This window comes from Erinaceus europaeus, chromosome 4 (genome assembly GCF_950295315.1).
Source record: "Erinaceus europaeus chromosome 4, mEriEur2.1, whole genome shotgun sequence".
In the NCBI taxonomy this organism is placed as follows: domain Eukaryota; kingdom Metazoa; phylum Chordata; class Mammalia; order Eulipotyphla; family Erinaceidae; genus Erinaceus; species Erinaceus europaeus.
In genome coordinates, this window is record NC_080165.1 from 65,917,761 (window position 1) to 65,945,164 (window position 27,404).

At 49.5% G+C, this 27,404-nt stretch overlaps 2 protein-coding genes across 7 annotated transcripts in view; both read right to left on the reverse strand.

The window, feature by feature from the left end:
• Positions 1-11,367, reverse strand: part of TFEB (transcription factor EB) — a 75,980-nt gene extending 64,613 nt beyond the window's left edge. Inside the window, exons 1-2 of one of the 4 annotated variants that reach the window (XM_060189786.1) lie at positions 11,235-11,334; positions 7,811-7,847 (exon numbers count right to left, since the gene is read on the reverse strand). The gene's annotated coding sequence lies outside the window, so the exon portion shown is untranslated. Of the gene's footprint in view, positions 1-7,810; positions 7,848-9,742; positions 10,125-11,234 lie in introns of those variants that run through there. The other 3 variants (XM_060189787.1, XM_007529752.3, XM_060189785.1) reach the window with 3 other exon arrangements.
• A 2,934-nt stretch (positions 11,368-14,301) lies between these two features.
• PGC (progastricsin) lies at positions 14,302-25,692 on the reverse strand. Of its 3 annotated transcripts, none has more exons than XM_060189788.1 (9): positions 25,320-25,692; positions 21,907-22,057; positions 21,403-21,520; positions 20,300-20,418; positions 18,352-18,551; positions 17,072-17,194; positions 15,991-16,138; positions 15,537-15,635; positions 14,302-14,599 (listed from the first exon to the last, which is right to left on the reverse strand). In XM_060189788.1, the coding sequence occupies exons 2-9, from the start codon at positions 22,018-22,020 to the stop codon at positions 14,447-14,449; spliced, it is 1,074 nt and encodes a 357-aa protein (XP_060045771.1). In that variant the 5' UTR covers positions 22,021-22,057; positions 25,320-25,692; the 3' UTR covers positions 14,302-14,446. The 3 variants fall into 3 exon arrangements, with proteins under 3 accessions (XP_060045771.1, XP_007529813.1, XP_060045772.1); XM_007529751.2 differs by lacking the exon at positions 25,320-25,692 and adding an exon at positions 23,764-24,029; XM_060189789.1 differs by lacking the exon at positions 25,320-25,692 and adding an exon at positions 22,429-22,505.
• Between the last annotated feature and the right edge of the window lie 1,712 nt (positions 25,693-27,404).

Below are 27,404 nucleotides of genomic sequence, written 5' to 3' on the forward strand. Positions count from 1 at the left end.
GAGATAGGAGGAGAGAGAGAAAGAGAACCAGAGAATCATTCTGGTGCAGGAGCTGCAGAAGATCAAACTCAGGACCTCATTTTTGAGAACCCATTGCTTTATCTACTATGCTACCTTCCAGGCTGCCAGCAGAGGTAATTTTAAGAGCTCCCCAGTGACTCTGCAAGAACTACTTTCCTAAGAAAGTGTGTCTTATTTTTGTTTGTGGGTTTTTTTTTAATTCTATTTATTCATTGGATAGAGACAGCGAGAAATTAAGAAGGTAGGGAGATAAAGAGGGAAAAAGATAAGACACCTACAGACCTGCTTCACCACTTGCAAAGCTTTCCCCCTGTAGGTAGAGAATTGGGGGCTTGAACCCAAGTCCCTGAGCATGCGCACTTAACCAGGTGTGCCACCACCCAGCCACAGGAAGCATGTGTTATAGGCAGAGGATGTGGTCCTAGGTGATGGGGCAAGGTTGGGCCTGTCAGAAGGGCCCAGCATGAGCAAAGGTTAAGAGAAAGGAACACAAGGTAGCACATTTCACTCTGGGACCTCCACTCTATGGACAAATCAACAGGCAGTCTGTTCCCAATGGTCATAGTCAAGAGCAATGAAGGGCTAGCAAAATAGCTCACTCGGATAGTACGCTGCTTTGCTAAATGTGTGACCTAGGTTTGAGCCTCGGCCCCATCACAGTGAAGGAAGCTTCTATGCTGTGGGGTTTTATTTGTTTGTTTGTTTGTTTGTTTTTCTCTCTAGCTAACTAGTTAGCTAGCCGTGTTGTCAGAAAGTCATGGCATATTTTCCTGTTTTTCTATGTGAAAATGCATCATGACTTTTCTAATAACCAGTAAAAAAGGAGAAGAAGAAGAAGAAGAAGGGGACGGGAAATCATGTAAAGATGCTTTCTTCTGCTCATCCTTAGCCACCCTCTGCTATCACCCACTGCCCCACCAAACCACAGAAAAACATTTCCTGTGGGCATGATAAAGCCCAGCTCCTGCCCTATCAGTGGGTTTCATCTCTGCCTTCAGATATGACGGCCACTGTGGTGCAGAGTGGAGGAAAGGTAGGTAGCAGGCAGGGGTGGAGGGAGGGCACCACAGAGCAAAAATGAGTTGGAAGCACCAGGTCAGAAGGTACCTGAGCAATCCCAAGGGGAAGGGCAGAGCAGTGTTGGTCAGGAGGTCAAAGGCACTGCAAATCCCCTGTGCTGTCTTGTCAAATGAGGAAACTGGACAAGTGTGGCACAGCAGAGTAGGGAGGTCTGGGGCCAGAGAGCTATTTTGCTGGTCCGGAATTAAGCCCAATGCTCTAGCCACTGTGCCAACTCCCAGGTTGCTAGGTTGGCTCTATTCTACTATGTCCATATTCTAATATTCTACTATGTTCATATTCTAATATGTCCATATGTGGGCACAGCTCTAAAGATGCTAAGACATGTGCAACCTGCAGCTCTTTCTTGATAAGGTTCATTCATTCATTCATTCATTCATTCACTCATTCATTCATTTTATAAGAGATGCTTGAAAACACAGTTCCTCCATACACAGTGCTGAGTATCAAACTCAGGGCTTCACACATGCAAGTCCTGTGCTCTATCTGTTGACCCACCTTTCCAAGAAGTTTAAAGTCCTTCCTTCTTCTTCCTCTCCCATTCTCTCTCCCCCCCCCCCTTTAAGCACAGAAAGAGAATGAAAGAGACCACAGCACCAAATCTTCCTTCAACGCAGTGGGTCACATGCATGATAAAGCAGGGGCCAGTTTGCCTGCCTCTTAGGTCTTTATTTCTTCCCTAGAGCTATCTATCCCTCCCTTTCTTCACTTGAAAATGAGAAGTAAAGCAATTAATGAATCATAATAGCTAATCAAAGTAACTAACATGTTTCAGCTTGGCACTATTTTTGCTGTTGTTAGATTTAATTACTAACACTACAGAGAAAGAAAATCAGAGCATCACTCTGGCACCTGCATTGCCAGGGACTGAATTAGCAAACCTCATACTTCTTTCTTCTTTTTCTTTCTTTTTTTTTTTTTTTTTTGGGGGGGACGGTTGTCACCAGGGCTTCACTACTCCAAGTCAAGTCAACTTTTTCAGACAGACAGAGGGAGAGAGGCAGAGAGAAAGTAGCCACAGCACCAAAGCATTTCTCAGTGCAATGGGGGCCAAGCCTGGGCCATGCCCATGACAAAGCAAGTGTATTATCCAAGTGAGCTATTTTCCTGGCTCAGAATTAAGCCCAATGCTCTAGCCACTGTGCCACCTCCCAGGTTGCTAGGCTGGCACTATTCTAACTACTGTCCATATGTGGTGCATCAACATACTGAGCCCTGACTGCAGCACTGCCAACTAGGTGCTATTATAACCCCCGCTTTTTAGATGTGGGAGCAGAGTCACAGGGGGTTAAGCAGTTTGCTCAAGGTCACAGTTAGGATATGGCAGAACTGGGTCTCCAGCAGGTAACCAGGCCCAGAGCCCTTGCTCTTCACAAGTCCCTGGCTTGGCTATACAGAGTCCTGTCAGTGGCTCACTGGTAGTAACTGCTATGGCTGGTGGCTTCACCAAGGTCAGCCTGTAGGTAAAGCTCTCTCAGTAGGCTGCAACAGTTACCCATACTCCTCCCGTTCCTCAGCCTCTCCTGTCCTGATGCCTTTGCCAAAGATCTGCGGGGAAACCAAGAATGATAGGGACCCCACAGATGACCTAAAAACCGGGAGACAGGCATGATCCTGAGGCAAGAGTCCCAACAAGGTCCCATCCCTGTTCAGAGGAGATGCTAGATGAGGAGAAGAAGGCTCTCACAGAGTGGAAGCAGCCCAAATGCCCATCAAAGGATGACTGGCTAAAAAGTTATAGGAGATATATATATATATATATATATATATATATATATATATATATTCCATGGAATACTACTCTGCAATCAAAAAAGATGATACTGGGACAAAATGGATGGAACTGGAGGTGATTATGCTTAGTGAAATAAAGAGATGAAAGACAACCACCAGGTTGTTTCATTCATATGTGGAAATTAGAGATCTGATTTTCATGAACTTGTCAAAAAAATAATAATAATAAATATCCGAAACCAGAAGCAAGCAAACTGTAAGATTTGTAAGAACTATGGTAGTGGGGGTCGGGCGGTGGCGCAGTGGGTTGGGCACACATGGCGCAAAGCACAAGGACCGGCATAAGGATCCCGGTTCAAGCCCCCAGCTCCCCACCTGCAGGGGAGTCGCTTCACGGGTGGTGAAGCAGGTCTGCAGGTGTCTATCTTTCTCTCCCCTCTCTCTCTGTCTTCCCCTCCTCTCCCCATTTCTCTCTGTCCTATCCAACAACAAAGCAACGTCAACAATGGCAATAATAACCGCAACGAGGCTGCAACAACTAGGGCAACAAAAAGGGGGGAAAAATGGCCTCCAGGAGCGGTGGATTCATGGTGCAGGCACCCAGCCCAACAATAACCCTGGAGCCAAAAAAAAAAAGAACTATGGTAGTGATCTTTCAGAGGCTGGAAGGTGGGGGATATAGAACTTTGGTGGTGAGTGTGGTATGGAACTATAACTTGTGTTCTTATAATCTTGTAACAAACTATTAATAATAAATTTTTAAAGAAAGAAAGGAAGGAAGAAAGAAAGAAAGAGGGAGTCGGGTGGTGGTAGCACAGCGGGTTAAGTGCAGGTAGTGCGAAGCACAAGGACCAGCGAAAGGATCCCAGCTCCCCACCTGCAGGGGAGTTGTTTCACAAGCGGTGAAGCAGGTCTGCAGGTCTATCTGTCTTTTTTTCTCTTTTTAATTTTTTTTTTTTTTATTCAACCAGAGCACTGTTCAGCTCTGTCTTATGGTAGTGCAGGGGAGTGAACCTGAGACTTTGGAGCCTCAGGCATGAGAGTCTGTTTGCATAACGATTATGCTATCTACCCCGCCAGGTCTATCTTTCTCTCCCCCTCTCTGTCTTCCCCTCCTCTCTCCATTTCCCTCTGTCCTATCCAACAACAATGACATCAATAACAACAATAATAATAACTACAACAATAATAAAAAATAAGGGCAACAAAAGGGAAATAAATATTAGAAATAAAAAATATAAAAGAAAGGAAGAAAGAAATGAAAGAAGCCCCTGAAGATAGCTCCCCAGCCCCCCCACCCTGTCCCAAGATCCCACCCTTTGTGACAGAACTGCTCTTCTCTAGGGATTTTGAAACAAGCTGGGGCTCAGATAGAACCCCCACCACCCCTAAGACAGCAGGAACCTCCTGATTCCTCTATAGAGCCTGTATTTCCCCCAGTCCTGGAACCTCTAGGATGGGGCTCACTTTCCTGCATGTTTCTCTCAATTCATATCAAATGATATTGCATCCACTGATCCCAAGATAATCAACACAACGAGTACCACCTCAGCATGCTTCACTTAGGACTATGTCCAGAAACGTGAGGCGTGGAATGTCAACTCTTCAGCCTCATTACTCGGGTGAGACCTTTCCTTTCTCATAGGATTCTCTAATTCCATTCCAGGTGGTTCACTTCCTAACAAAGCCCCAAAACCTAGATATAGACCAGGTTCCATGAGATAGGGCAGATGTACACATGTATCCATAAATTAGAGCAAAATATATACCTGAAAGCAAAAGTACACAATAGTCTGCAGTGAGTCAATAAGTGAAGCAAGCAAGTAGAAAGACCTAAAAAGATACCATAAAGTTCCCAATAAAATAGTTTCTACTTAGACCTAGATACTCACCTACTTCCTATTACACTTCCCTCACTCACTCCAAAGCTAACCTCATCAAAACAAGGATTGCAAAAGCTGAATAAGGGTAAGAGACTGGCATACTTTAACGATGACTCTTCAGTAACTAGCAGGCCACCCCATCAGCTGGGGCCCTATCAGGGAGTCCTGAGATTCCCAAAAAGACATGATGGGCCTAGACCTCGATTAGATCCCTCTCTCCATTGTTACTGGTCATCTCCATCAGGAACAACACAATAGACCCCTTTGTGGGCCCCCATAGGACCTTGCCCTCAGTGTGGATCAACAGTAGAGAATGTTCCATCCTCCGAAGGGAGGCGGGATAACATACTCTATATACCACCTGAGGAAGATGGGCCCTGAAATTGGGGCAGCTTGGAACATTCCTACTCATGACCACAGAATGTGAGTTCAGATCTACAGGGATGCAGAGGTCACATAGGCTCCTAAGCTGAATATGGGCCCTAGATCAGATCAGATGGATGGGGTTTACAGCCAACAGTATTTATACATCTTTCCCATATTTGGAAGCTACTCTCTTCCCTGATCCAGCTTTCTAGCCCTTTTTCCAGCCATGACATCATCTCTCAGATAACAACTTGGGTCCACCTGCATATCAGATGTTAGGTGCAGGAAAACAACTAGTACAGTCCTGGGCCCTTTGGAGTATAACTCAAATAGGCCTACTAGCTGTCTACAAAACAGAGACCCCTAAATCTTCATCTGCAATATTCCAGCCTTCAGATTCATGATTAGTCAACAATTTGTTTGGCTTTATATGTTAACTCTTTTTTTTAGCCACCAGGTTCCAGATGCTACCATGATGCCAACCAGACTTCCCTGGAGAGATGACCCCACCAATTTGTCCTGGAGCCCTACTTCCCCAGATCCCCACCCCACTAGGGAAAGAGAGAGACAGGCTGGGAGTATGGATCCATCAGTCAACGCCCATGTTCAGCGGGGAAGCAATTACAGAAGCCAGACCTTCCACCTTCTGCACCCCATGATGACTCTGGGTCCATACTCCCAGAGGATTAAAAAACAGGAAAGCTATCAAGGGAGGGGATCGGATACGGAGTTCTGGTGGTGGCAATTGTGTGGAGTTGTACCCCTCTTTTCCTATGGTTTTTGTCATTGTTTCCTTTTTATAAATAAAAATTTAAAAAAAGAACCCCTACCACTTCCAGGTGCTTTGACTTTAGACGAATTGCTTAATTGCTCTGAATCAACATAATGGAAAATAGCAATCCCTGCTACATTCCAAAGAGTAAATAATGAATGTTAGCAAGCAGTTTATATATATTTTTTTTGCCTCGAGGGTTATCTCTGGGGTTCAGTGCTTACACTGAATCCACTGCTCCTGGAGGCCATATTTTTTCCATTATTGTTGTTGTCTTTATTGATGCCTTTTTTGTTGGATAGGACAGAGAGAAATGGAGAGAGGAGGAGAAAACAGAGAGGGGGAGAAAAAGATAGACACCTGCAGACTTGCTTCACCACTTGCGAAGTGATCCCCCTGCAGGTGGGGAGCCAATGCGTTGAACTGGGATTGTCCTTGAGCTTAACCCAATGCGCTACCACCCGACCCTGTAACTAATTTTTTTTTTTATTAATTTCGCCTCTGGGGCTTCACTGAATATATGGACCTATGAAATTTCACCACTCTCTGGGCTTGCTTCTTCCTTCCTTCCTTCTTCCTTTCTTTTTTCTTCTTTCTTCTTTTTCAGATAGGTGAGAGACAGAAAGAAGACAGAGGAGAGACACCACAGCACTGCTCCGCCACTAGTGAAGCTTCCTCATTTACATAGTGCTCCAGTGTGGTAGGTGGAAGCCTGAACCTGGGTTCTCATGTATGGTAAAGTTTGCACTCTACCAGTATAACTAAACTTCATTATCAAAGTTCTGTTACAGCAGAGGCCAGTTAATGGGGCACCCAGTAAAGAGCACACATTTTATGTGCAAGGACCCAGGTTCAAACCCATCTGTGGAGGGAAAGCTTCTAGAGTGATGGTACAGTGCTGCAAGTACATCCCCTTCTCTCTGTCTTTCTATCTTTTACCCTCTATCAAAATTTTAAAAATTAGAAAGTCACTAGGAATAGTATAGTCATACAGGCACCAAGTCCCAGTGACAACCCTAGTAACAAAATAAGTAAATCCCCCACATCACCACAAGCCAGCGCTGAGCAGTGCTCTGGTTAAAAAAAAAAAAAGGGGGGGGGGGTGTTGGGCGGTAGCTCAGCGGGTTAAGAGCACAAGGGCCAGCTTAAGGATAACGGTTTTGAGCTCCCGGCTCCCCACCTAAAGGGGGGGGGTCACTTGACAAGTGATGAAACAGGTCTGCAGGTGTCTATCTTTCTCTCTCCCTTTCAGTCTCCCCTCCTCTCTCAATTTCTCTCTGTCTTATCCAAAAACAACAACATCAATGATAATAATGACAAGAGCAACAAAAATGGGGGGAAATGGCCTCCAGGAGCAATGGATTCGCAGTGCAGGCATCGAGCCCCAGCAATAACCCTGGAGGCAAAAAAAAAAATAGACAATAATAATAAGTAAATAAATAAAATTCGGGGAGTCGGGAGGTAGTGCAGTGGGTTAAGTGCATGTGGTGCAAAGCACAAGGACCGGCGTAAGGATACTGGTTCGAGCAGTTGAGGTAGGGACCTGCAGGGGAGTCACTTCACAGGCGGTGAAGCAGGTCTGTAGGTGTCAATCTTTCTCTCCCCCTCTCTATCTTCCCCTCCTCTCTCCATTTCTCTCTGTCCTATCCAACAACGACAGCATCAATAATAACTACAATAATAAAACAACAAGGGCCACAAAAGGGAATAAAGCAAATTTTTTTTAAATTTTAAATAAATAAATAAAACTCAAAAGTTCCATCAGCATAGGGCCAATACATTTTCTATCAATATTAACAAAATATTGTGTTCCTGCTATGCTGCCAGAGCCCTGCACATACACAGCCCACCTAGACACACCTACCTAGATACCTGTCATCTTGTAACCACACACCCCAGTTCCCATAACACCACAGACCCCAGAGGGACACCCAGAGCAACGCCATAGACTCACCGTGTACCAAGCACTTCTTCTGAGTCCTCACGACAGCCTGCAAGGCGTGCAAGAGTTTACATCCTTCCTTCAGGGGAGGACACAGGCACACAAGCACACACACCCTTTGCTGCACCTCGGGATGTGAACTTTCTCAGCAGGTCTGGGAACCCTAAACTCCCTTCCCCACTCACTCGGTATCAGAGGCATCCAGCCCAATTTCCACAGTCATCTCCAGGGCAGCCCCAAGCAGGACCCCAAGTGCTGACTGCCCTCCATCCCAAGGACAAAGGCCCAGCCTGGCTTTCCTGCCAGCTGCATTTGGGGAAACCCCCCGAGCTGCCTACAGCAACCAAGATGACTTTGAAAAGGAAGAGACAGAAGCCCTAGGTGGCTGGGCCACACCCTGTGAGGGCAGGTGCTAAGTAACTCTATAAACTTCAGCTAATGCTGCCATTAGAGCCATAAACAGAGCCATGTGAGGGGCCAGGGTCACTGGCCAGACCCTCAAAGAGCAGCCAAGCCTCAGGAATCAGGCCCTTTCCACCTACCTTCCAGATGAAAGGCTAAAGGGAGGCCCTGAGGGCATACACTGGGTGCCCAGGCCCCTGGATGAGCTCCAGTCTGCTCTGGCCCACCACCTACCCACCACTCACTGTGAGTCACCAAGCTGCCAGCCCTGGAAATCCCACCCTGCTTTCCTTGGATTCCATACTCCTGTGAGATGTCCACTGCCCCAACCCCTGCAGCCTTTCCAGGGGGCACAGAACCAGGACGCCTGGGTTCCTACTTGGCTCCACCTCACAGAACTGAGTGGAGGGCAAAACAGCGCTGCAGCTGTTAACAGGCCTTGGAAGCTGCAGGCAACACTGGCTCCCCTCCAAGAGCAGCAGAGCGTGGTCACCCCAAACAGCCCTTGGTTTGCGCACTCTGGTTTCCAGCTCTCCTGTTCCTGCCACCAGGAGGCAGGCAGAAAGAAGGGGGGCAAGTGAGTCCCCCATAGCTGGGGAAACTGAGGCATGGTACAAGCATGCTGTGAGATTATATGGCAGGAGACCTGGGGAGGTGGCACAGAGGATAAAGTGTTGGACCCTCAAACATGAGGACCTGACTTCAATCCCTGGTGACAAATATGCCAGAAGGATGCTCTCTTTCTCATTCAAAAGAAATAAAAAGGGCCAGGCAGCACACACAGTTGAGAACACATGTTACAATGTGCAAGGACCCTGGTTCAAGTCCCCGGTTTTCATCTGCAGGGGGGAAGTTTCATGAGCAGTCAAGCAATGCTGCAGGTGTCTTTCTCTCTCCCTATTTCCTCCTCTCAGTTTCTCTCTGTCCTATAAAGTGAAAGGAAAAAACTGGCCGCTGGAAGTGGTGGTTTCATAGTGCAAGCACTAAGCCCCATTGATAACCTTGGTGACAATAAAAGTAAGTAAGTAAATAAATAAGTAAATGGAGGTGGGCAATAGTAAAATAGCTCACTTGGATAGTGTGCTGCTGTACCATAGACCTGACCCATGTTCAAGCCTGGCCCCTAGAGCACTGAAGGAAGCTTCAGTACTGTGGTCTCTTTCCTTCTCTCTCCATCTCTCTCTCTCTCTCTCCCTCTTTCCCTTTCAATATATATATACACATAAAGGGTACTCACCTAGTCTAAAAAAAAAACAAATGATCTGGCAGGACTCCTAAGGCAGCGGGCCCTCCTTTCACCACCACTTATGCTGCTTATTGCTAGCTGTCTCTGCCCCAAACTGTCATCATCCTGAGGGCTGTCACCCAGGATAGACACAAAGAAGGCTCAGAGGGAACAGGCCAAGGAGCCAAGAACCTCACACTGATCGGAGTGCACCCACATTTGGCAGTGCTAGGGGACACCAGAGATCAATCCCCACCCCACGGCCACTTACACACACACACACACACACACACACACACACACACACACACACACACCTGCCCACGAGTGCCAGGTCGGTAGAATCTCAGCCAGGACGGGTACAGGGGCCTGGACCCACTCCCCAGAGGTGTCCCGGGGACCTCTCCTGGCCTAGATGCCTTCCTTGCTTCGTAAAGCACCCCCGGGTCTGGGAAGGACGCTGCGGCTGGGCAGGCATGAGGTAGCCCTTTCCCAGCAAAGAAGTCAAAGCCCTGAGCCTGCTGTGTCGTGCCCAGTAGACAGGCGGGAGGACCGCGGCTGGGGAGCCCAGAGGACGCGATGGCGGTGAGAGACTGGCAGGGGCCCGGGAGGGGGGGGGGCCCCGGGCAGAGCCTCCCAGACGCGCCCCGCCCGCCCCGCCACGGCGCCCGCCCTTCCTCCCCGGGGACTCCGGGCCACAGCGGCGCGAACCTGCTCGCGCAAACCGGAGCGGCTCCGGGCAGCCGTGCGTGAAGCCGGAGCCCCCGTGGCCGGGGCCCGAGGGGCGGGGCCGAGCTGACACCAGCCCTCTCCCTTCCAGGAGCTGCGCCCAAGAACCCACCTGGGTGCTGGGGGCCCGGAAAGGGAGGAGCGCTGACTGGGGGGCGGTGGGGGGTGGTCAGGGATAAATAAGTGGGTGGGAGAAACTCAACAGCCAGGGGGGTGGGCCGTCTCGGGAAATCAGGGGAGAGGGGGCGTGTTTTCCCTGATTCCCGAGCCAGACCTTGCAAGTGGGTGGGGGGGGGAGCAGTCAGGGGGTGGAGGCCGGCAGCTGCCTAGGAACTCCGGGGAAAGCAGAAAGTGGAGCGCGGGAGGCGTGAGCTCTGGAACTGGGGTTCCCTGAGGTTGTGGAATAATGCAAACGCGAGAAAAAGACCGATGGAGGGGAGCCGGGGGATGATGGGGGGGAGGGACACTCCGAGTTGCCGGAGGGGCGGCGGCTTCAAAAGACACGACGGGGAGCGAGGAACGGGAGGGGAGGGAGAGAGGGAGGGGAAAGACTGCCCGCCACCCGGCTCCGCAGCCCGGCCCCCGGGGCGGGGCGCCCCGCCGGTCCCCCCACCCCACCCCGCCCTGTGCCCTGGACCATCCCGGCAGGGCCCGGCGGGCGGGAAGCGGCCCCCGCACACCCCCGCCCCCGCCCCCGCCCCGAGCGGGAGCCCGAGCAGAACCGGAGCGCGGGCCTCAAACTTCTTGCAAGTTGACTCTCCGCGCTCCTCCCGCCCCTCCGCTCCCCTCAAGGCCCGTGCCCGCCGCGGCCCCTCCCGCCCGGTTACATAAGGCGGCGGCGAGCCCCGGCTGGAGGGAGGGGCCGCGGGGCACTGGGCGCGGGGCTCGGTCAGCGCAGCTCCTGTCACGCGCAGGGCGCCGCGGACAGATGGACAGCGCGGCGGGCGGCGCTCGGGGTCCCGCTTCCCTCTCCCGTGGGCGCCCCCACCCACCTGTCTCCAGACCCACCGGCCGGGGCCAAGGGAGCATGGGCGGGGAGTCCGGGCCCTCCGCGCACCCCTTGCCCCCGGCTCCGCTCACCTAGCGCTGAAGGTCAGTCTGTCCGCCGCCCGCGCCCCGCGACTCTGGCAACTTGTCCCAAGTTCAGGTGCTTGGCCCGCGGGCCTCCCTACCGCCGCCTCCTGGGCTCCTCCCGGATCGGCGCCACAGAGGAGGCCCGGCCCGGCCCGGCCGCCCTTCTCGCTGCGGTCCGGCCGCCGCCGCCGCTCCCCACGTCCAGCCCGCGGCCGCCGCCTCCACTGTCACCGAGCCCGGCGCGGGGCACCCGGGCTCTGCTGTCACTGCGCACTTCCCACCGCGCCCGGCAGAGGGCAGCACCGGCCGCCCCGCCCCGCCCCTCTCCGCCCCCCAGCTGGCCTGCCCTGGCGCCCGCTGGGTAGCGTAGTTTGCGCTGGGGACCTGCCGTGCACGCCGGGATTTGCAGTCCTGCTCTGTGGGTCCAAGGCCTGAGCTGTCCCGGGCACTTGGTGTTAAACTTAGAACCTTTTGTTCTGCTTCGTCTCTGGCCGCCTTTGCAGGTCTCTTTTCTCTTCCCAAGCAGTGGTGTCTCGAACTATTACTCTGTGGACTGCCTGGCCCCAAGAAGAGGCCTCATCAAGCTGCCTTTCCCAGAGTCTAAGATGTTAGAGGCCACAAGATAACCCATCTGGATAATGCACCTACTTTGCCATGCATGCAACCCAGATTGCAGGCTGGTCCCCAGTGCACTGGAGATACCTTTGGGTGCAGTAATGTCTCCCCCCCCCCCCGCTATTTATTTATTTATTTATTGGATAGAAACCAATAAATTGAGAGGAACGGGGGGATACAAAGGATACAAAGAAAGAGATACAAAAGGTGGATGATAGCACACCTGACTGAGCTCACATGTTACCATGTGCAAGGACCCAAGTTCAAACCCACGTTACCAACCTGCAGGTTGCGGGGGGGAGTTCAAAAGCAATGAAGCAGTGCTACAGTTTTCTCTCCCTCCCTGTCTTCCTCTTCCATCTCAATTTCTCTTTTTCTCTACTCAATAAATAAATAAATATTTAAACAAGAGAAACATCTGCAGCACTGCTTCACCATTTGTGAAGTTTCCCCCTTAAGCTGAGGACTGAGGATTGAATCTAGGTCCTTGACCTCAACTGAGTGCACCATCTCTAGGCTACCTCACTCTCTTATCTCACTGTTCCTGTCTCTGTCTGAAAATGTCAGTCCAGATCAGTAAAGAGAGAAAGGAAGAGAGGAAGGAAGGAAGGAAGGAAGGAAGGAAGGAAGGAAGGAAGGAAGGAAGGAAGGAAGAATGTTAGGGTCCCTTGGCAGTTTCCTTCTTGATTTGAAGTACCTTGCTAGACCTGGTTATTGGGTTTTTATCCTTGTCCCTGTGCATAAGTGGCATGTTTGGGGTTACCATGGTGGAAGACTAGGTAAACTATGACTGAAGAATGAAGAATGACTGAAGAATGTAGCTCACCTCTCTTTATATCTCCTCCCCACCTAGATTTGGTCTGCTCTCCTTACATGTCACCATTCCCCTGTTGAAAGTTACAGATACTGAGCCACTGATCTCTGCTGTCTCCTCCTTGATCTCCAGGTCTCTTGCTGCCTCTTTTGCTAAATGGCTGGGAGAGAGTGTTTAAGGTGACTTTTGCTATGTGCACGAGGTGACTTTTGGAGATGCAGCTAAGAAGAGGTTTGAAACTTCCTATCTCACACCCTAGCCCTCTGAGGTGGGAAAAAGGGGACTGGAAATTGAGTTCAATTGCCAGTTATCACTGACTTAATCAAGCCCAAGTAATGAAACCACCACAAATACCCAAAAGGAGGGTTTTCTAGGTGGGTGAACTTGAGATTTGGGGAAGAAGGGCACACTTGGAGAGGGCAAGGAAGCTCCATGCCTTCCCCCTAAGCATCTCTACCACCTGGCTTTTCCTAAATAGCAGCCTTTGTAATAGTGATCAGCTAGTGATCTAGTGAGGAAACAGTTGCAGTTTGCCCTGGTCATCCTCCTGTCCCCAGTTGCAGCCTTCCCAACCATCATTCCCGCTCAAAGCAGGCTGGCCAACATGGAGAACACTTATTATTCAAGAAAGCCAAAAGGAAAGCTGAATACAGACAAGTAAAGCTAAAGCCCCCTTTGAGGTAGGAGGCTGAAAGGAGGAGGGAAGGAGAGGGACCCTTGTTTTCTGAGTTCTGTGAGCCATTCTAGCAAAATTAGCCTAAATTGGGGGCCAGGGTGAAGAAGCATGTGAGCAATCTGAGTTTGCCATCAGCCTCTGGAGTGAAGGATGCTCTCAGGAGACTGAGCCTATTGGATGCTATGTCCAGGAAGGCAGTGTCAGAATTGAACTGAATTGTTCTGAGACACTGCTGGTGTCCAAGAATTGTTTGAAATTGGGTCTAGGAACCCAGAACAGTTGGTTAAAACAAGTACACTTGGCTTCCATGAGATTCCAGTGATTATCCCTCCTGTCCCCTGTGTAGAGGACTAACCCTTCTCCACATGTAGGGCCTGGGGCCTGGGTAAAGATTCAGTCAGTTTAAATCAATTCAGACCTTTCAAAGCCCTGGGGAAAGTAGATTCAAATGGTGTGGCCTTCCTCCCAGGAAGACCCATGATGGCCATAGTATACATCCCTTGGAAAATTCCTAGTGTAAACTACACGGGCATATAAAGAGAGATAAGCCTGAAATGGGGATACTCCTGTACCCCTAGTCACGCTGCTGCTGCTGGAGGACACTTATGTCCCAGAGTCACTCAGCTGGTTTTGGTAGTGGTTCAGTGAATGTCAGGTTGTCAGAGTAGTGCCATTTTGCCCCTCATAAAAGAATGTCCCATTCGATGCCACTACCAGTCTTCCCCTTCAGCAGGAAGCTGGGAATAAGCCCCAACCTCTGAGGGGTACAGGACCCACCCCAGAGCCCTTCATATGCCCTACTTCTCTTTTGGATCCACAGTGGCCTTCCCAGCAACCTTGATAACTTGGGGAGCATGTGTTCTAGCAGCAACAGGTTTCCACTGATGCTCAGCCTCCCCAACGGACCAGGTGGTACCTCACAGGCCACACCCCATCACCAGAAAAATAAATACATAAAAACAGACTGGTCAAGGCAGGGAAGAGCTATTTATTATCAGGGAAAGTGCAGTGTCCAATAGAAGAAGAAGGCTGAAGCCAGAGAAGCGGCACAGAGAGAAGCCCCTGTAGGAGAGGAGAAGAGAAGGTGGGAGCCCAGACATCTGGACATGGAGTCTAAGCAGCAGTGGCAAAGCCCACCCGATTGTTGGCCATGTCATAGACGGAGTAGTAAGACCTGAGGAAGACATCCCCGAGGATCCACAGGGGCTGGCCATTCTGGGAGGGCAGGTAGGTGGGCTCCACTCCCACGGTGCAGTAGCCATTGTTCTGCATGGAACATGGAAGGGCAATGCTCAGTCATCAGCTCACATGTGGGCAGGGCAGTGCTCAGCCCTGAGCTCCCAGGGGGAGTGAGCCCCATCTCTGACCCTGAGGGCTTACAGGCCAACTGGGTCACCAGAGCAGGATCTGGTAGGGGGGACTGTGTGGGTTCTCGAATGGGTGGCTATGGCTGAGGTGGACTCTAACAGGGTCCTGTGTCTCATTAGCCACCCTCCTGCTCCCAGCTGGGAGCAGATCAGCCTTTAGGCTTTGGCACATGCCTGACCCAGTCCATGCTCAGCCCTACCACGTTAAACGAAGCTTCAGTGCTGTGGTTCAGTTCAATCTCTCTCTCTCCCTCTCTCTCTCTCTCTCTCTCTCTCTCTCTCTCTCTCTCTCTCTCTCTGCCTTTCTGCTATATCATATGAAAAGAAAAGAAAAATACTAACTTGGGGAAAAAAACTTTACCCTGACCAGTGGTGTAGCCTTGGATCAGATCCCTTCACTTCTCTGAACCTCTAAGTTTTCATTTGTAACACATGCACTCAATCAGTTGCACCACCACCCGGCCCCTTAAGCTTTTAATTTTTTTTTTATTTCATTACTTATTGGATAGTCAAGTTTTCATTTGTAAAACAGAAATGGCTAGATCCCTGACTAAACCCAGGGAGAGTGTCAGGGGATGGTGTGAACAGAGTGCTATGCACAGTGGCTGACCCTAGAAAGTACTCAACAAAGAGGTCAGTGCCTCTCCCCATCGATTCACAGTCACAGGAAGTCAGGTCTCACAGCCCGGTTCTAAAGACGGGTTTTGCTTGTTTGTTTGTTTTTTGAGTCAGTGGTTATAAGTTGACTGGAAAATGGTACAGCCAGCCTCTCTGGATTTGCCACCCCCTTCACCTCTCAACCAAGACCCTCTTGGTTGTTGGGGACCAGGACTTACATTGAGGATGTAAGCAGAGGGAGGCAGGGGGAACTGCACGCCATTGATGATGAAGGTCAAGGTGGGCAGGTTCTGGATGCTGTTACAGTTCACAACAAACTGCAAAGGAGAAAGGGCCCAGGTTCCTCATCTCCTGCTGAAGGTATCCACCAGCCCCATCACCCCAGCCCCTCTGGTCCTGCTCACCCCGCATTCCACCTATACTCATCTTGCTCCAAAGACCAGCCACTGTTTAACCTATTTCTTCTGAAGAGTTCAATGGAGCTTAGAGGAAATTCTGCCTAGTGGCAGCCTCCTCCATGTCCCATCAGCACAAGCTCCTCCCATCAGCCTCCAGGTCCCCAGCATCAACCATCACACACACACACACACACACACACACACACACACACACACACACACGGCCTGGGGAAGCTCCCATAGGGGATGGGACCCCCCCCACACACACACACACCTGTCCGTATTGGTCCTGCTGGGCTCCGGTGGCCTGCAGAAGAGTACTCATATACTGCTGGGGCACAGTGAGCAGAGAGGTGCCTGTATCCACGATGGCCTGGCAGCCCTGGGAGCACCAGCCAGAAGCCTGGCCACCGATGAGGAACCTGAATGAGGATATGAGTGGCTCAGCACCCCCAGCTCCGAGCAGAGAGGGCTGGAGTCTACCCATCACTGAGGGACAGTCAGCTATAGCAGGGAATCAGAGTGTCCCTTAGGAAGGCAAGGACCCCTTAGAAGTCGGTCCGTCCACACCCCTGCCACACACCATGCCAGTCCTTTCAAGATTCCCTAACGACCACGGGAATCTGTATAAAGTCCCAAGGAAGGTTCTAGAAGCACTGATGTTGTACTAGTTCTTTGCAAATTCTTGGAGAAAATTTAGCCATCCTCTCCATACCCTAGTTTCCTAAGTAAGCCCACAGTGTTGGACTATGGGGTATGTAATGTGTGGGCCCCCCCCCCTTTTTTTTTGCCTACAGGATTATTGCTGGGGCTCATTGCCTGCACTACAAATTCACTGCTCCTGGAGGCCGTTTTTCCCATTTTGTTGCCCTTGTTGTTGTTATTATTGTTATCATTGCTGTTGTTGTCATTCTTGGATAGGACAGAGAGAAATAGAGAGAGGAAGGGAAGACAGAGAGGGGGGAGAGAAAGATAGACACCTGCAGACCTGCTTCACCGCTTGTGAAGTGACCTACCCTGCAGGTGGGAAACTGGGGTCTCAAACTGGGATCTTTATGCTGGTCCTTGCACTTTGTGCCATGTGCACTTAACCCGCTGCCCTAACACCTGGCCCTGCCCTACCCCTTCTTATGTTGTCCCCACTCCACCCCTCTTCTCCAGACTCTACTGGGCCTTGATACCCCAACAGGGAACAGCTGTGGTGGCTTTGTGGAGATAGGCCTGGGGGCCTTCTGTCCCTTCCCAGCGCCCCCAGTCTCCCCAGTTCCTCTAGTCCCCCAGTCCCTGGATCTGTATGGATGACATGCAGTGCCCCAAGGTGGTGCCTCTCCCTTGGGGCCCCAGCACAGACTCACTCCTCAATGCCAATCTGCCAGTAGAGCTCCTGGGTAACGGGGGCCCAGTAGATCTGCCCAGTGTACAGGCTGTTGTCCACACCGCCGAAGATAAGGGCTCCTCCATTCTGGGAGCCCTGCTGGCTGCAGGAGGCAAGAGAATGAGAAGGTGAGTCAAGGTGGCTGTGGAAGGACTTTCAGAGAGGAAGAGCTTCCACTCTGTCTCTAAGGGGAGGGGGCTTCCTAAGCACAGAGCTGTGTCTCCCACCCACCCCACACCAATTTGGGGGCTGTGAGCTGCCTTACTGACTGGGGCTGAGAATTTCCAGTCCCTCAGTTCTGTCTGTGGGGGGAAGCTGCTAGATCCCTTGCTCCCCCCCACAGCCCTCCACTCCAACCCCCACCACCACCACCCCTGCACACACGTGCGCGCGCGCACACACACACATGCACACGCGCACACACACACACACACACACACACTCCAGTCTCTACTCCCCTCCTCTTGGGGACTAGTGGAATGTGTCACTGGGAGCCCTGCCCTAGGCCCAACTTGTTATTTTTCTGCTGGTAATAGAGTGCCCCAGGGCCTGTGTGGAGGGGAGAGCAAAGAAAGAACCTGGCTTGCTGGTGTCAGAGGCCTCCCTCCTCCCACAGAGCTGGGTGGAGCTCCTAGAAGCTAAACCCAGATTCATCCAGTAAACAGAGGTCTAAGTCAGCAAAGCAACAGGGATAATATTGTTGAAAGTCAGATTCAAGAAATTAGGTCCCAGATAGTGGAGGTTGACATCTCTAGAAAGGGTCTGATTCTGGAGAAGAAAGCAGGAAAGTTCTCCTCACATGCTGCCCCTTCCCCGTCCCTCCCACAGCCTTAGCTTGTGTTTGTGGTGAGGAGAGCAACTTGTTAGGAGTTGATGGAGGACCTAGACTAGAAGACTCCAGGATCAACAACAATAGATCAAAGGATATGAAGCAATAGATGGCACTCCAAAGAGGTCTCCAGGTAGAAAAACATTTGGCTTGAAGGAAAGAAGTGGAGCTTTGGGAAGGAGGGAGATCAGAAAGGAATGGAGAATCAACAGTACAGCCTCAAGAAGGGAAGATCCTATCCTGGCTGAAAAGGCAAAGGCCAGTTGGGAATGGGCTGGGGACAGACGCAGAGATAGGAGAGAAGGAGTCACAACCCCAGGAGGCAAGGCACTGGGACAGCTGGGAGGCCTCCACATCCCAGCAAGGAGCCTCAGTTTCCAGGGCCAGAGGAGGAAGACTGGAAGTCACAGACAGCCAGGGTGGGTCCTCACTTGCTGAGGTAGAAGCTGAAGACAGGGCTGGTGAGGGCACCCTCCTGCAGCATGCCCTGCAGCGCTGTGGTGGCCCCACCCATGGACAGGGAAGGGTAGGCCATGCCCATGATGCCATCAAACTGAGCATAGACGAAGTTGCTGCCAGGCTCATTCTCACTCAGACCAAATTCCTGGTTGGGGACCTGGATGCTCTGGACCTGGAGGGGACACGGAGGACAGCAGGGGAACTAGTGAAATACCACCCACCTCCTCCAGATGCCCTCAAAGACCCCCCCCATGTTACTGTTCTCCAGACTCCCCTCATCAGTGTTATCACCACCCTACCCACCCCCTTTATTTTAAAGAGAGAAAAAGATCAATAGACTGCTCCACCCTGTCATTTTGTCAGATGTAAGGAATTGAGCCCAGGTCTTCACACATGCAAGACATAAGTTCTACTACTGAGCCATCTCCCAACCCAATTTTGCTTGCTTATTTATTTATTCAATGTCAGAAATCTAATCCACCTATCAAGTGAAGTGCTACCTTTACCACTTAGCTACAAACTTCATCCCTTTTCTTTTTCTTTATTATTGTTTTTTCCTTAAAGATATGGAGAGGCAAGAGGGAAAGAGATCATAGCACCAAAGCTTCCTTCAATGCAGAGGGAGCCAGGCTCAAATCTGGGTCATGCACTTGGCCAAGCAGCACACTATCTCATTTCATTATAGGTGTATAATGAGCTATCTCACCAGCTTTTTGTTGTTGTTTGTTTGTTTTTACCAGAGCACTGCTGAGCTCTGGCTTATGATGGTACTGGGGACTGAATGTGGGGTATCAGTAATTTAAGCATAAGGGTCTTTTGCATACACTATGCTGTCTCTCTGGCCTTCTCCCTTCCTTCCTAAGGAGGCTTGCAAGAGATGTTTACTCCTCAAAATAGCCTCCTTCAACTGCTACAGTAACCCACACATTTCTCTCTTCTCTGAATCCTTTAAGCTTTAAGCTCTGTCAAGGAAAAGATGGGGGGGTCACTCCTTCATCATGGATGAAGTACCTGACTATATACAGTGGCCCTGGCTGAGAGTAAGATTGAATGAATGAAGGAGACCTATCATACTATCTGTCCTGTACACAAAAGCACTCGGTATTTTTCCAGGGTCTCCAGATAGGTCTTCTCAATAAGCTGGCCCTGCTTAAGAATCCAGATCCTGGGAGTTGGTTGGTAGTGTACTGGGTTAAGTGCACATGGGGCAAAGCACAAAGACTGGCGGTAGGATCCCAGTTCGAGCCCCCAGCTCCCCACCTGCAGGGGAGTCGATTCACAAGCAGTGAAGCAGGTCTGAAGGTATCTATCTTTCTCTCCTCCTCTCTGTCTTCCCCTCTCTCCATTTCTCTCTGTCCTAATAATGACGACATCAATAACAACAATAATAAAAAAGGCAACAAAAAGGGAAAATAAATAAATATTAAAAAAATATCTTAAAAAGTCCAGATCCCAAGGATAGGTAAGACAGTATAATGGTTATCCAAAAGGACTTTCATGCCTAAGGCTCGGAAGTCCCAGGCTCAATTCCCAGCACCACTATAATAAGCCAGAGCTGAGGTGTACTCTGGTCCTTCTCTGTCTCTGTACCTCCTCTCTGCATATCTCATTCATCAGAAATAAATAAAGGAAATTAAAAAAAAAAAAAGAGTCCCAAGGATCAGCAAGATAGTTCAGCTGGGAGGGTGCCTGCTTTGCCATGTGCAAGATCCAGGTTTGGCCCTGGTACCCATGGCACTGGAGAAGTTTTGATGTTGTGGTGTCTTTCATTCTCTCTCTCTCTCTCTCTCTCTCTCTCCCCACACACACACCCCTTTCCCTAGTTGGCAAAGTCAGCCTGGGGCAGTGAAGCTCCACCAACAAGAAAAAAAGTGAGTGAGTCCAGCTCCAAGCCCAGGGCAACACCCCCACTGTACTCACGGTCAGAGTGTCATAGCCGAAGAAGCCAGTGAGGCTGCCGCTGCCATACTGCAGAGAGAAAGTCTGTCCATTGGTGGAGTAAGTGGAGGACTGGCTGGGGTTGAAGCGGTTGTGACCAGCTATGGAGGAAGGAGGAGCAGGGAAGTCAGGCCAAGTAGAGGAGGAAGACCTCCATTTCTAGGCTTGAAGAACTCCCCGCTGTCTCACATCCTGGGGCCTCAGCACCCCTGGCCACAGATATAGATGGGTGCCAGTGGCAGTCGCTGGCAGTAGAAGGCTCACGGGAACTAGCTGGCCTTAAGTTCCCCTGAGGGGGAACTTAGCCCCCTCAGACTTACAGAACTTTGAAATTGTCCTTGGACTGTGAACTCCCTGTGGGCAAGTTTCCATAGACCTGCCCCCACCCGGCCCCCAGTCAGTGCAGACACAAAACAGTGGATGAACCTGTAGGATCCTGAGACCACAAAGGACAACGAGAGATCCTTTACTCCAGAGGTCTCAGGTCTCAAGCCATGAGGCTGTTACAGGGAGCAGGGCAGCCAGTGGATGTGAATATCCCCTGTGTCCAGAGACCCCTGCAGGACAGGTTCTCTGTCCACATTCTCCCTCATCCCTTGAAGATACTTAGTGAGGGCTTAGTAAGTCGTGGAATAGTGAAGATAGGAAAAAATGTTGGCACCAAAACAAAGGACTCTGAGGAAGGAGAGTAGGAAATGGGTAGAGAAAGCTTTGGGGTACTGGTCCATGATGGGGGGAAAGGACCTTGCTGGGGGTGAGCATGTTCTCTAAACACCTGTCACAGGGAAGTGAGAAATTGTACCCATGTGCCAACAACTGTTCTGTAAAACCATTGACCCCCCCCAATAAAGTAATAAATAAATAGGTAAAAATGTTATAGACATGAGCTGAGGAGACAGAATGAAGCAGGCAAAGGCTTCAAGACCATCTTCTTTAGCTGCTACATATGAACAAATCCCCTGTTCTTCTCCAAGACTAATGTCCACCCCATCCTCCGAGCAATCTCCAAGCAGCTCAGTTCTTCCCCAGAGGGTGTCTGTGGCCTGCTCTGCTCAGTGCCCTCACTGCCCTACCCCCATACTCACTGCAAGCCTGGCTCTGGCAGTAGACAGAGGGCACCCACAGGTTGGAGGAGCCAGTATCGAAAAGGACCAGGAAGTTCTGAGGTGGGGTTCCAATGCTGATCTCACCAAAGTAGGCAGCCTAGGAGGCCAAGGGGCACGCTGTGAGTGTGGAAGGCTCCAGAGCCCATTTGCCACCACCTGCTCCTGGGCAGAGCAGACAGAGACAGACCCTCCACTCCCTCTCCCCTAGAGCAGGGACCCAAGCCTTCCCTCCACGCTGGCCCAGAACCAAAAGACCAGAACCCATGTCTGCCCAGGGCAACCACAGAGATCTCTGTGGACTCTGTGCCCAGTCAACAGGGACCCTCTAGTGTTATCTCAGAGCTACCAAATCTAGACAGGCAGGTCTAAGAGAAGGGAGCAGCCTCCAGGGCCCAAGTGGGAGGGGCAAAGAGAGGGTACAGGTCAGGCTTGGCAACAGGATGGGTAAGTAGAGTCCAGGAGCAGAGAGAGGGTCAGACTCACATCCATGTAGGCCATGGGCTCGTAGGCCACACTGAAATCACTGAAGTGGTACTTCTGGACTGGGTCATACTTGTGGGTCTTCAGGAATCCTTCCAGCAAGCCCTTCTCCTTCATAGTCTCGCGAATGGACTTCCTCTTCTTCAGGGAGACCCTGCAGGAAGGCTCTGGGTCAAGGCCCTCTCTCCCTCCCATACCCAAAGCCCCTGATAGCCCTAGACTCTCCTTTTTCTATGTCTTTCTGTCTTGTTATTTCTATTCACCTCTCTCTGTCTTTAACGGTATGCCTCAGTAACCCTGCTGCTCTGTCCCTCTGTCTTTTGCTGGTATGTGTTCTTTATGTCTCTTTCTGTCCCCATCTCTGCCTCTGTCTCTGCCAGATTCTCTAGGTCTCATTTTCTGAATCTCTCTCCTTCTCTCTCTCTCTCTCTCTCTCTCTCTCTCTCTCTTTTCTTCTTGCCCTCTCTTCTCAAAAGTCTTCTCAGGACTTACTCAGATTCAGGAAATACTTTGTCAGACACTCACCCCAGGTTCAAGGCCTGTATCCTGCAATACCAAAGGAAGCTTTGGTGCTACAATATATTTTTCTCTGTCACTCTATCTTTGTGTCTCTCTCTCTCTCTCTCTCTCTCTCTCTCTCTATATATATATATATATATATATATATATATATATATATATATATAAAATCAGCCTGGAGTTATGAAACTTCTCTCCACCCACCTACCTCCTACTCCTGTGTTAAAAAAAAAAAAAAATCAGCAACCCCTGTTGATTGCATACTCCCAGCCTGGTCTTGTGCTCTCAAATATCCTATAGAATTTTTAAATTTTACTTGTTTATTTTTTGACTAGAGACAGGAAGAAACTGAGAGGGAAGGGGGAGATAGGGAGGGAGAGAAAAAGAGAGATACATGTAGCATTGCTTCACATAGTAAGAAAACTCTTCAAGAGGAATCACTCTTTAACGGCCTAACAGCAGATGGGGCAGGAGCCTTCCAGATGTCCTGTGACCCCTGCCACCTCACTCCTCTTCTCCTGACACCTCAGGAAACTGACTAGATTAATGGTGCTTTTGCTTAGATGATTTTTGGCACCTGTCAAATAGACATGGGGACAAAGGAAATTTCTAGCAAATATCTCTCTCTCCAGAAATCATTATTCCTTTTGTGGGAGGAAACCAACCATCATTCAGGCTCTGCTTGGGCAGTTGTCACCTTTATTGTCTGTTTCAGGTCCATCTTTTCTTCTCAGATGGAGGAAGGACAGCACTTCTCTATGATTAGAAGTTTCCAGAAAGGAGAAACTATAGCTTTTTCTCCTCTGAGTCTCTTTTTAGAATTATTAAAGATATATTTACTGGGGCTAGGCTGTGGTATACTTGGTTGAGTGCACATGTTACCATGTGCAAGGACCCAAGTTCAAGCCCCCAGTCTCCTACCTGCAGAAAGGAAAGCTTAACAATGATGCAGGACTCTCTCTCTCTCTTTCTTTCTCCTCATTCACTCTTGATTTCTGTCTATTCAGTAATATAAAAATAAATAAAATACTTTTAAAATATTTATTTATTAACTAGAGAGAGAGAGAAGAGAGAGGGCATGCAAAAGAGAGAACCAGAACATCATATTGGCAATGCTGGGGATCAACCGCAGGACCTCACACTTGAGAGTCCAACTCTTTATCAACCGAGTCACCTGCTGGGCTCAGTTGCTTGTGACAACAGCCTCTTCTGAGTCTTTATAACACTGACTCAAGATCCTTCCATGAACTGAGAAGAAATCCCAAAGTTGCAGCTTACAGAGCATCCCCCTACCCCCACCCCGGCCAGGCCACCCCTTGCCTAGCAGAGGCTCAGACTCACTTGACCACTTTTGCCTCCAGGAGCTGGAGGCAGACCAGGGTCACCACCATCCACTTCATGATGCCAATTCCCATCTTGCTGCAGAGGAAAAGCCACTCCGAGTTGTGTGGTCACAGTGGAGTGAAGGTCTGAGCGCTCCTTCTCCCTTTTATACCCCAGAGAAACAGCTGAGGTCCCGCCCCCCTGCCCTGAGCAAGCATGACCTCCATCCCAGGTACACCCCATGAACCATGTATCAGTTGTTCCTGGGTGTTTTTCCTCTGGAGGGTGGCCATACAGGACTTTTCATCTTATTGACTTTTTAATACAAGCAGTAGAGGCCAGAAGGTGCTGCCGATAGGCAGAACAAAGTGCCGTAAAGTGGAGAGGCAAAAATTGAGTCCTGTCCAGGAACCAAAGGTGAGCTGGAAGTGCTGTGGTGTGAGGGCCAGAGAAAGAAACAAGCAGTGTTGGGGCCATAGGATCCATAGGCAGATTTCTCTATCTCCATCTTGGGATAACTGATGTTTTGAAACTGTCCTATGCATTGCTGGGTTGTTTTTTCTCAAGATTTAATTAAAATGTTAACTATTTTATTTTAATGAGAGAGGTACAGAGGAAAAAAACAAGAGAGAGTGAGAGAGAGAGAGTGAGAGAGAGAGAGCGAGAGAGAGAAAGAGAGAGAGAGAGGAGCTCAGCTCTGTTTTATGGTAGTGTATTGAACCTAGGGCCTAGGAGCCTCAGGAATAAAAGCCTTTTTGCATAACCATTATGCTGTCTTCCCAGTCCTTTTAAAAAAATTCAAAGATTTTAATTATTAATGATATATAAAGAGATAGAACCAGAGCATCAGTCTGGTACATACAGTGCCAGGGATTAAACTGAGGTCTTCATGCCTTTTAAGACCAGTATTTTCTCCACCACATCACCTCCCAGGCTACAAGATTGACTGACTGACTGATGAGAGAGTAAGAACAAGAATACTACTCTGATATATGCCATGCTGGGGATTGAACTCAGGACTTCACATACTCAAGTCCCGAGTTCTACCCCTGTACCACCTCTGGGGCCATACACTGAAGAGTGTTTAGCAGCATTCCTGGCCTCTACCCACCAGATGCTAGCAGTGATCCACCAGTTGTGACAAGCAATGCCACCCAACCTCGCCAAAGGTTCCCTTAGGGCACAAAGCTGCCGAGAATCACTGGAATATGCACTGGTGGTTCATGTGGTGGTCTGATTTAGGCCGTGGTTCTTAGCACCCTCAAGCCATTGGGAGAGGGGGTGTACAGTTATAACTACAGGCACCTGGTGGCTGCTGGGATCAGCAACTGGGATGGCAGCAATGGCAGAGGTAGTGAAGGTGGCCTCCTTAGCACTGATGCAGGCAGCAGAGCTGGGCTGCACTGATTGATGGCAGAGCTGCTTGAAGCAAATCTGGAGGCTTTTATGGTCAAATGGGGCATGCATACACACACACACACACACACACACACACACACATTTGTTGTTTATTTGGGTTTTGTTTGTTTCTTTGTTTGTTTTTTGCCTCCAGGATTATTGCTGGGGCTCTGTACCTGCACTATGAATCCACTGCTCCTGGAGACCATCTTTTTCCATTGTTGTTATTGTTGTTGCTGCTGCTGCTTCTGCTGGATAGGACAGAGAGAAATTGAGAAAGCAGGGGAAGACAGAAAGGGGGAGAAAAAGACACCTGCATCCTACTTCACTGATTGTGAAGTGAGCCCCCCACCCCCACCCTGCAGGTGGGAAGCAGGGTCCTCAAACTGGAATCCTTGCTCTGGTCCTTGTTCTTTGCACTATGAGATCTTAGCCTGGTACGTTGCTGCCTGGATTAGGGGATTAATGGTTTACAGTCGACGGTAAAATACAATAGTTTTCACATGTGTAACATTTCCCAGTTTTCCATATAACATTTCAATCCCCACTAGGTCCTCCTCTGCCATCATGTTCCAGGACCTGAACCCTCCCTCCAACCCCAGAGCCTTTTACTTTGGTGCAATACACCAACTCCAGTCCAAGTTCTGCTTAGTGTTTTCCCTTCTCTTCTTGTTTTTCAACATCTGTCTATGAGTGAGATCATCCCATATTCATCCTTCTCTTTCTGACTTATCTCACTTAACATGATACCTTCAAGTTCCATCCAAGATGAGGTGAGTATTATTCCATAATATATTTTTTTTTAAAAAAAGATGTAGTTTATTGATTACATGTAAGAAATGGTTTCAGGGAGTCAGGTGGTAGCACAGCAGGTTAAGTGCACATGGCGCAAAGAACAAGGACTGGTGTAAGGATCCAGGTTCAAACCCCCGGCTCCCCACCTGCAGGGAAGTTGCTTCACAGGCGGTGAAGCAGGTCTGTAGGTGTCTATCTTTCTCTCCCCCTCTCTGTCTTCCCCTCCTCTCTCTATTTCTCTCTGTCCTATCCAACAATGATGACAACAATAGTAACTACAACAATAAAACAACAAGGGCAACAAAAGGGAATAAATAAATAAATAAATAAATAAATAAATAAATAAATAAATAAATAAATATGGTTTCAGCAGGCTAGGGGTATGGATCAACCTGTCAATATCCATGTCCAGCAGAGAAGCAATTACAGAAGCCAGACTTCCCACCTTCTTTACCCCATAAAGATCTTGGGTCCATACTCCCAAAGGGATAAAGACTAGGGAACCTTCCAATGGAAGGGATGGGATACAGAACTCTGGTGGTGGGAATTGTATGGAATTGTACCCCTCTTATCCCACAACCTTATCAATAATTATTAAATTACTAATAAAATAAGGCAGAAAGAAGGAGAGAAAGCAAGAAAGAAAGAAAGAAAGAAAGAAAGAAAGAAAGAAAGAAAGAAAGAGAGAGAGAGAGAAAGAAAGAAAGGAAAGAAGAAAGAAATAGGTTTCAGGGCAGTGGTAGATAGCATAATGGTTATGCAAAGAGACTCTCACACCTGAGGCTCTGAAGTCCCAGGTTCAGTCCCCTGCACTACCATAAGCCAGAGTTGAGCAGTGCTCTGGTCAAAAAAAGAAGGGGTGGTTCACATGAGACGGAGACAAGGAGAGAAAAAGATGGAGCACAACTTTGCTACATGCAGTGCTAGGGATTTAACTGGGAACCTCAGACATACAAACCCAATGCTTTAACAGTTGAGCTATTTCTTCAGTCACTCTCCTCATAATTCAGCAAGTGTTTAAGACATATTCACAGTATATGCCACTCTGGCACCTGACTATGGCTCTCTCTTTGGTCTGGAGTGACCATAGGTCCAAGGCAAGGCCCTGGGGATAGGAGAAAGGCCTGTCCTTGGCTTCTATTAAATATTGTTTTTTCTTGTGCCACCTTATCAGGACTCTGCCCATCTTCATGTCCCCGGAAGTTATGTCCACAGTCTCCCACTGCCACCTTCCTAAGCCCTCATGTGTCCTTTCTTCCTGTCCCCACATCTGACCTCTTCTGGACCTCTAGTTCTCATCTTCTGGTACTCCCTGCTCCTTAGCTACAAGCTTCAAGTGGCCCAAGGTGTCTGGAGTTGGCCGAGCACTCACTAACCTGGCACAGAAGAGGTCTCCCTATTTAGCAAGAGTAGAAAAAGTCCCCATACTGATGGCCTCTTTGCCACCCTGTACCCTGTACTCAGGG